Source organism: Pseudorasbora parva, chromosome 1, assembly GCF_024679245.1.
Source record: "Pseudorasbora parva isolate DD20220531a chromosome 1, ASM2467924v1, whole genome shotgun sequence".
Lineage (NCBI taxonomy): Eukaryota > Metazoa > Chordata > Actinopteri > Cypriniformes > Gobionidae > Pseudorasbora > Pseudorasbora parva.
The window spans coordinates 40,036,322-40,046,585 of NC_090172.1; the positions used below are offsets into that span (position 1 = coordinate 40,036,322).

The 10,264-nt window shown below is 38.2% G+C and overlaps 1 protein-coding gene across 1 annotated transcript; it reads right to left on the minus strand.

Moving 5' to 3' along the window:
• Nucleotides 1–238: 238 nt before the first annotated feature.
• fibinb (fin bud initiation factor b) lies at nucleotides 239–2,648 on the minus strand. The gene has a single exon (XM_067450725.1). It carries the CDS (start codon nucleotides 2,319–2,321, stop codon nucleotides 1,698–1,700), a length of 624 nt encoding a protein of 207 aa, XP_067306826.1. The 5' UTR covers nucleotides 2,322–2,648; the 3' UTR covers nucleotides 239–1,697.
• Between the last annotated feature and the right edge of the window lie 7,616 nt (nucleotides 2,649–10,264).

The following is a 10,264-nucleotide window of genomic DNA, read 5'->3' on the forward strand; positions in this document are numbered from 1 at the left end:
AAATAGACCAAATTCATAATTTACTGACAATCTCCCTCTTTTGGATCATTGAGTCAGTCTTGAAAACCAGATTATTTTGTGAATCAGAAAGAATGACGCATTCATGATAAATATTAAGAAGTCTCAGGTTTGGAACAACATAAGGGTGAGTAAATGATGACTGCATTTTCCTCTTTCCGTGAACTATTCCTTCAAAAAACTTTTGACCTGTTATTAAAAAAAACAATAGCACCACACACACACGCCTTGGAAATTTTATTACAAAAAAGAATATACACAACATATATCTCAGGAATGGACCTACTCATGGTAGAAGAACACATAAGTCCACATAAATATTCCTGCCCGCAGTCATCTTGGTTTGTCTGGAATATGTCATCCCAGATAGTACTTTTCCCATTACTTCTCATAGGATTAAAATAATACTTAATACAACACACACCGTTTCATAAAATGAATACTGTTCAGCTTTTTCATAAATATAAACACTCACAGTTTAATATTTTAAAGCTTGTTATAAAATATATAGATTTAGGGCACACAAAACATATAACATTTACAAGGAAGAGCAAATGTGTTCCTCCAAATGTATCATAGAAACTAATAATAATCAAATTTATGTTTTTAATATGTTCATGCCATATATCTTTTGGAGGATTGTCAGACTGAATGTTTAAAAAAAACTATTCCAAATACATGCTTTCATAATAATGTAAATATGAATAAGACAGCTATACATTTGTACAATGAAAACTATATTCCCCCTGTTTAACCAAACATGAATTTTCTCTGAAACATTCAAGTAATGCCAATGCAAATGAGAAAATGTTTCCACAAACACAGCCTACGTCATTATCTGAGGAAATAGTGAGAAACCTAACACTGAATCTAACAGTGTTTTGTATGTCTCCTCTTAGAGGTAAAACCTCCATATTGGCTAGACTGAGATTCCAGTCGTATTACTATAAGCTGCAAATGTCATTAAAGATTCAATGTCAGTATTATTGCCAAGTTTAAAGCATTTAATGGCTGTCCATCATGTATGATTGCTGCTATATTAAGTGAATACTGGCTTTCATTTATTGCACAAAAGTAGCTGCATCATTTTTGCCAAGTAGCTACAGAGAAATAACATTTATTCCTAAAAGTGAATAGTACATTTTTGTTACTAGTACTTATTTTAGTTATTATTACGTAATACAATTTCTTTCATTATTTTCTGCTAGCTTTTTTCTCACTGATAGTGACAAGAAACTATTCAGAATTTTCCCCATGCAGTACTTCTAAAGGGATCTGTGGTTCAGACAATAGCGACTATTCCTTTTTTAGTTTTGTTTAAATATAAAGCCCTATTATAGTTTCATAGTAGGCTAATAATTGAATACAAACTAAGACCTATAGGCCTGCAAAGTGAGATTGTAAATAACAACTGGGGTAGAGTGTCTCAGAAATAGGTAAGTATTTGCAGTAAATACAGTACAAGTAAATCAGGACTATTTGGATAGTTTTAATAACCGACTTAGCCTATAATAAATGGTTTCTAAGCAAACTGAAAAGATAAGGTGGGATATTAGCCATTTAGGTAAGTAATACAGTAATGGTTAATTTTAAGAAATTAATGTTAATCCGCGCTGACATAAAGTCAGATTGAGTTGAGATTTGATTGCGTAGCCTACTGGTGGCAAACAAACAGTCATCTACACCTTCATATAGTCGTTCTTCAGGCGGCTTAACCGGGTCCCGTGACTCCGGATGATGAGTGACAACAGCTCGTGTTTGTCCTTCAGTCCCAGTGAGATGTCCAGTGTCTCCTTCAACACGTCGCGCGTGTGCACGATCATGTTAAGGAAGTCGTCGCTGATCTTGTGCTCCTCTTTCAGCTCGTTTTCCTGACTCTGTTTGAATTTCACCTCCAGCTCCAGAAGAGACTTCTCGGAGTTGGAAAACGCCTCGCTGATCTGGGTCGTCTCCCGTCTCAGATATTTCCCATAGCTGTCTTCTCCGTCCAGGTCGAAGGAGATGCTCTTTCCGATACCCTCGAGCACACGCGCCGCGTCCTCGATGTGCCGCTTGATGATGGTGAAATCGTCCCGGATCACCGAGTCCTGGTCCTCGTCCAGGGTGCATTTGCGATTGTCGATCATTTTGAACAGCATCTGACATTTCTCGGGATCGTCATTATCTTCATAGAAGCCGTCCGGCACGAAATAATGATGAAAAGTGCCGTTGGACATCTCCGGGTGGAGGGGTCCCGAAAAGAAAGCTGCTCCGAGACGCAATGAGACCAGACAGGCTATCAGTATGACCAGAGGGGAAGCCATCGTACCCACCTCTGCCTTATCACAGTCAATGGTACCTTCAGCTCTGATCTTCAAACTTTACACAAGCCCTCCTCCAGCCCCACGCATGTCCAGAGCGTGAAATGTCGAGCAATCCCGACACGAAACAGCTAGGCCTAAATCACAGAAGCGTCCGCAGTTTGGGAACGCAACTTTTCTATCTGTTTTTTTGGGATGGGGGACGAAATCAGCAGGCGTGAGCCACATTAAATCTCGCCGTGTCCTTTCTTGTGTCTGTTACAACATCTGGACCGTTCAGAGTCTCTGCTAGGTTTAGATAATAATACCCCCGGTCAGACTCTCAAATTACAAACCCGTCACTCCTTCACTTAAAAGGCAGCGCACATAAGTGGCAGCACACATTACAAGGGGCTGTCATTAAAGGAACTCGAGTTTGCATGAGCTTTTAAAGCTTCTACAAGCTACACAATTTATAATTAGACTGGACCAGGCTAAACACAATCTTATAAATAAATAAAAATACCAGAATGACAGAAGACAATTTATTACATAAATGGATGAAGACAAAATATTATATTAAAACAATGATAAAAGATATTTAATAATAATTGTATTATTCCATTATGTATGTCGGCTACTATCTTTTTATTAAAAACAACTGGTTATAATCATTACAATGATAGTAAAATAGTGTGTCCATGCGTCAAAACGAGAAAAATCATGTGCAACATTTAAACTGGCACAAAGATGCTGAGAATGGAATAAATAGAAATCTAAACCTTTGCACTGAGATGCAACTCTGAAAACTCTTTTGTGTTATATTTATTTGTATCAATAGGGCCTACATTTACAGTGTGATTTTTTTGGTCACTTTTAGAAATGCTTATACTGTTTATTCCTCTCTTTTGCATTGAAACTCAAATTAAATTCAAATTTTTGCAAATTAAACTCAGTTTCATACAAAACATTTGTAAAATGTGTCAGAAAGTTATACAACGGTGGAAAGCCAAAAATAGCTTGAGACAATAGTGCAGATGGCCACCCTGCATGCTTCTCTCTTCAATTTGTCTTGGAGTTGTGTCTGACAGGCCTCTGAAAAGAGGGTGCTCTCTTTATACTGGAGGTCTTAATTCCCAGAGACAGGTCTCCCAGCAATGCCGATTACCTAAAGAGGTTGTGACAGAACGTGAGACTGAGCAGGAGCTGTTCTGCTTCAGCGTCATGATGTGCTACTCATTCCTTTCCTGCAAGGGCCCCAGTATAGAGAGTGAGCTCACACTTATACTCTGTCCACTTTCATAAAGCCCAAGGCATTAATGAACCACACATTCCATGAAAAACAAAAGGCAAACATTTTGTGGGAAAGAAATGGTGATGTCATACATGATGTATGAAGATGGATCCTCAGATCCTCTCCAAAACAGAGGTTCACAGCAGAGCATCGGCCACGGAAAGCCTCGTTTGCTTGGCCTTGTTGGATTTACAACCGTCTTTCATCATTTTTACAGACACTGAACAGACACTGCCAACGTGCTTTCATTTCACCATATGGCCCTTAAGCAAACACATATACCCACAAACTAACAGACACATGAGCACTCCACCCCACACAACACAAAGCTTTCAAGACACTCACATGTGTTATTTACAACATTAAATCCCTGGCAAATAGTCTCTCAGTCTGGTATTTGCTTGTGAATATGAAGTAATAAGGGAATAAGGCAATGATGTATCTTCATAAGAGCACGGATGTGTGCTCTACCATCTCACTGATGCCAAGAAGTGAAGTTCCTGTAGAATAATAGCCCTCCCTCAAACCCCAGTAAAATATCTCCACAGATGCAGAAAAGAACATGAGCTGGAGTAGAGAAAAGCAGGGAGAAAATCAGAGAGTGTGTTTGAGAGAGAGAAAGAAAAGGAGTCTTGTTTTCCACTACACTGGAAGTTGTTCCACTAGAATCTATTCTTTATAGAGTGCTCTATAATTTTATGGTCTTCAGTACCTCTTCCCAGACGCCCTATACCCCTTTGAACCTGGTTCCCCCAATGTTCCTTGTGCAGATATCCGCTACAAGGGGCAGTCTCTCTCTCTCTCTCTCTCTCTCTCTCTCTCTCTCTCTCTCTCTCTCTCTCTCTCTCTCTCTCTCTCTCTCTCTCTCTCTCTCTCTCTCTCTCTCTCTCTCTCTCTCTCTCTCTCTCTCTCTCTCTCTCTCTCTCTCTCTCTCTCTCTCTCTCTCTCTCTCTCGTCTCTTAAACCCCAGTGGATGGAACAATGCCAGCTCCTGGAGAACTTCCCCACTGTTGCCCTGCTAATGGTCTTAATAACAGGGGTCTAAAAGTCTTGTTAGCTTCCTGGTATTTTACATAGTTTTCAAATGTAACTTAACGTAACTTAACTTAATAAAATGTAATTCTGTTTAATATTAGGTTAAGCTCACATGATCACACTTCCCAAACTGGCTCAGAATTATGTTGTGAGTTGCACACCTCCACCAGACTTTTCATTTAGAAGATGCATCATAAAATCTCCTGAAGTCATCATGTCGCCCTTGGGCGGGCCTCTTAAGTAAATGATGGATGCACACAAGTTCTTTGTGGTTAGACTGAATTCATGCCATCAGCTTGGCAAGGACAAAATGGGCACCGACTTAAATGCCATGAACCTTGCATGAACTGGAACTCTAGGCCAGTTCCAATCTTTTGAGGGAAGAATTATGGGGGAACAGTTGTTTCGTCATTAATCCATGGTATTTTCCGCAGGGCAATAAGACTCAATTACTGAAGCTTTTGAGCAAAACGCTCATAAAAGATACAGATGCTAGAGGAACACGGTCAGTGGGGCCATGAAACATACACCGACATCATGTTCTACAGAACCCATTTGAAGACCCCAGAGAGAACAGGCACACACAAAAAGTAGCATGTGTGCGTATTTCATACAAAAAAGTAACTTAAAGTAATAGTTAACCTCAAAATTATTCTGCCATCTTTTACTTGCCCTCATGTCATTCCAAACCAGACTTTTATTCTCAAATGGAGAAATTCTAAAGACATTTTGCTGTAATTATGAGGAAATAATCTTGAGCAAAAAAACAAACACACAAAGGTGCCAATAATATGTCATAAAAGTAATAAATCATGTTACTTCTGAGGTATTCTGAAATCATACAATGTGTGTGGAACAGACTGCCGTTTAATTTCCTTTCAGTCAGCTGTGAACTGCTGGAATGACTGGTGGAATGAGTCAGGTCTTTCAGACCTGTTTTGGGAACTGTATCGTGAACTGAAGTGATTTGTTGAAAAGATTTTGTTTCTTAAACAACACAGTTTTATAACTTTAGAAGACTTGGAATGCAGTACATATAGACAACTTTTATTATACTATTTTGAAGTTTGGAAAATATCTTCATTGGCATGCAGTCACTGGGGTGGAAACCCCATTGATGAGGGCCAGATGACAATGTGGGATGCCCACACAAAAAGCTATCACTGTCCCAATCTGAAGCCCTAAGTTGAATGTAACAATCAACAGGTGCACTCAAACATATGGAACACATAATAGAGACTTACAAATCCCCTTTGGTTACAAGCTCCCTGATGTGTCAGAAGGCTAATGAAGACTTTGGTCCCTTTGAGATTTTCCTTTATCACACACACATGTTCCAGGAAATCAGTCCAATGGTGACCTAACACCGGCTTCTCTGATAGCTACTCTACTGCCCAGTTCTATAAACCTCTGGATTTACAAGTCCATTAAGTTAAAGAAGTTTCATGACGCAATTCTAAGAGCCCTGGAAGAAAGCATAATTACATAACCCCCCATTCAAATGAATATGTACAAACGAAATAATCCACTCAGAGACTAAAAACAAACCAGAACTATTTGTAAATAAAAATGTTGTAACTAAGACTTACAACCCGGAGTCAACTACCAAAAAAAAAAAGATTGTTAATGAAACCTAGAGACAGAAAACAGGCCCTGTATATGCTTCCGTAGAACTGAATCATACTCAGCAGAAATTATATATTTGTATCAAGTGTTTGCCGCATTACAAGTAACTTGAGTTACATAATCAGATTACTTTTTCAAGTAATGCATTACTTTAAAACTAAATATCTGAGTTACTTTTTTACGCAAGTTATTTTGTTTTCCCATTTAGTGACTGACAGTCCCAATGTTGAGAAAAATCATAAGTGTGTGTAAGTGGATTATGTAAACATGAGCGTTATTGTTAGAATACATGTGAGCATGCATTTACTCACTTATCTCACTTGCAAAAAGTAAATAAATTCAGTATTACTCAAAATGAATTTAATCAGTCCAAAATCTAATTTGTCAAATCAGAATACTATGCAAACCTTCAACAATTAAATATTTAAATAAACAAAACTAATATTTGTATGCATTTATTCTCTCTTTGTTGACCAAGGTCTTGCATCTGACCTTCGAATAATACCATGTCTGAATAATATTGAATAATAACTGAATAATATTCAGTTAAATCATGAGCAAAAATTAACTTTTTTGTTTTTATTATTGAAGTGTTAAACTTTTTTTCGACTATTCTTCCACATTCCAGAATGGCGGAACAGCTGAAAGGTTTTCTGAGCTGCGCCCTCTACTGCACGTGTGGGAATTTGCATTTCCTTCAATCTGAGGCTAATTTCAATTTTGGTGTGAAAGGGTCTTTACATTTGCCCAAAAATACTTTTTCTTTTTCTGTTATTAAAAAAACACCAGCCAAGGTGAGAAACATTAGCAAAAGTAACGTAGCATTACTTTTCATAAAAAGTAACTAAGTAACTCTTTTTAAGGGAGTAACGCAAAGTACCTTTCCCCAACACTGTCTATATCTATAACCTGCCATTATAGATACAAGATCTGCTACACCATGCATAAAGGTCCACAGCAATCAGGCAGAGGCAGAGGGTGGGATGGAACATAGGGTAAATCTCCTCAGGGAGAATCGAAGGAATTGGAGTTGTTTGTTGAAGAAGTGCTGAAGAGATTTTTCCAGCTGTTTTGTGGTCAACTGCTCTCCACACAACCCCTTTATTCATTTATACATTTTCCATATGGAAATATTCTGAGACGACTGTACATACACGCACATTACAGTCCTGCATTTAGCCTCTTTCCTAATCTGAACTCTTAACTGAACCCAATATTTACCAAGGTAGGGTCTTTGAGGTTAAGTGTTAAATGTGCTCAGTGTAGGTAAAAGTATGTAAAAGGTCAGATCAGAATTTAAATCAGTCCAATAATCTGTACCAGTTGTACTAGGCACCTCTTTACGTAGCTGCCTCGCCATCTTCAACTCGTCAGTCTTTCCTGGCATAACTTCAGAATAACACGCTCCTTCTGTTGTCTACTCAGGGTACCCACACAACAGTGGGGGGCATTTTGTCTTCCATTACTAAGTCAATGCCAAAATGATTATTCCCCACTGATCACAAATTGAAATAAACCTCTGCAGTGAGCAAGAAGGGCCAAACAAGAAATGTATAAACAATAAAATAAAGAAATAAACAAATGCCCCCTTTACCCTGTTGTGTAATTTGGTAAGTTCCCAAAGGGCTAGTACATATTAGTGAGATCAGAGGATGTTTATGTTTAGAAAGAACCATTGACTGAAATGAGCTACACATGTGGATTTAGACGAATGGCACTACGCTGGTTCTTTTTTCCCCCTCATTCATTAATCCATGATGATTTATCAGGTTGCTTGTAAGAAGTCATCGAAACTTCCAAAACACATGTATGACCCCCTTTGTTTGCTTCTCTCTGCTTGAAATGTTATGCAGAGCATTCGAGACACAAGTAGGCCTACTATAAATCCTGAACTGTGAATAGTTTTGTATGGTTGTGGTATTGCACCAGGATTTGTTCATCTTAAGGTATCTGGACGTAGTCAAGGCTGCTCTGAAGTGACTGTTTGGAGAAAGCATAATGGCTTACTTTGATCACGTGTGCCTTGATAATACATCACATTACGGCCGTCATTGTATTTCTTTCAGAGTTCAGTGTAAACTTTAACCTTCCATCCTCTTCAAAATTATTTCTGTTCTTTTCATGACGTGTGTCTCAGCCAAGGGCAGGGTAGTTCTTCCCTTCTCAGGTGATGCATTACTAGTATTGGACCTTATGTTAAATAAACCTAAGTATTAAATGGGTTGTTCTGGCTTATATTTCCTTTTAAAGCTTCCCTGTAAATGCTTCAGTGTTGGTGTAGGATTAAGCTAAGTGGTTGCGCAGGTTTTTGAGTTATTAATCAGAAAGGAGCACAGCAGGAGTAGCAGCCAAAGACTGCAGTCATCTGTACACCGGCTCTGCAGGCAGACACTGGAGGATTTAGTATTTATGCTGTTTTGTCATAATGAGTGGGGGAAAAAAGTGTGGTCAAGGACAGTCTGCTAAAAGACTGAAAGATTCGCCCTGTTCCCTGTTTGTCAGTCTAAAGCGTGCCATCTCAAAAAAATAACTAGCAATAAGTGTAAAACTGACAGAAACAGAGCAACAGCTACCCACACAAATAAGGATAAGACTATAAATGATGATCTGTCTGGCAGGAAGGACATTTTCCATGTTTTTGCACACAAGAGGGCTCTCTGTGCTGAATTCATCACCCTGGACTTTGTTTTCATGACTTTTAAGCCGGGTCCGAGGTCAAATATTTTCTATAGTATGTCAAAAACAGTATGCCAAAATACAATGTTCAAATACATAGTATTAGAAAAACAGTATGACCGGATGACCAACTACTTCCAGAGAGAATCTGAAGTGTGCATTTGATGAACATTTTACTATCCCACGAGGCTACGGGTGAGTATTTGTGAATGGCAGTGAACAGACAAGGCACTGATATCCTTTAGCCAGAGTCTGCGCGGTATAAGTGTGAAATGGAGCCACAGTATCAAGTCCACGCCCACACTACAGAATCAATTAGTATAGTTAACTGCAGAACATCTCATTATGTTGGTGTGAAATAAACAGTTATGGAAATGAAGAAAGTTGAAGCTCCAATCTCCTCCCAAAAAAAGTTGTTGGTGTTGGTGCCTCAGTACTTTCCTCAGAGAAACTGTCAAGCTCAGCTGTCAATTTTGACGTCAGAGCCCCTTTTAATAGCATCAAACTGCACGGTTAAATTGCATAACCTGAATGCACGGTTCGTTTATTTAATTGTCATGGTTTCTAGTTTGTGTTCATTTGTTGTCAAGGTGATTGATTGTTTAAATGATTAGTTCACACCTGTTTATTTCATATTTATGCCATTCTGACCTTCCATAGGTGTAATGTTTTTTATACTGAGCTGACGGTTTCCATCTTCTAACCTTATACACTTTACTGAAATCTTTCAGCATTTTAAGATTTAAAAAAAGAAAAAGAAAAAAATGTATTACTAGTTAGAGAGAACCAAAGACATGTGAGAAAAAGTATAAGGAAGTGAAAAAAAGCTAAACATTATAATACAATACATTTACAACAACAACGAAAAGGTGTTGAATCAATTATATGTTTATCAGTATTTATCGGTTTTGCCGGGAAGACGAATGTGTTATATTGAAAAGATTGCTAAAAGATAAACATTATGTGATTATTATGTAGCAGGAGCTTTGAAGTATGGTCTGTGGTGAAATGTGCGGGCTAATTCTGAAAAGTGTTGTAACAGATAGTATAAATCACTCAACGATTTATATGAGTTCACCATTCTTGTGTGATGTCACACAAAAATGTGCTACATCACACAGAATATATCAGAGTTTATGCTTTAATCAGAGTTTTGGTTGAAGGCCACTTAATGTATCACACTTTTAAGAGGGTTTAAGTTTTGAGTCACTCTGGATGCAGTCAATGATCTCCTGCCAACCAGAACAGTGATGTCAGCATTACAAAGTGTTTAAAAGAGGCAGTTATGAAAATAACGAAAATCAGTTTTAACTGACATGGACACACAGAGCCGTTG

Excerpts from the sequence above, each read along its gene's own strand:
- fibinb (XM_067450725.1), bottom strand. The coding sequence starts at position 2,321 with ATGGCTTCCCCTCTGGTCATACTGATAGCCTGTCTGGTCTCATTGCGT.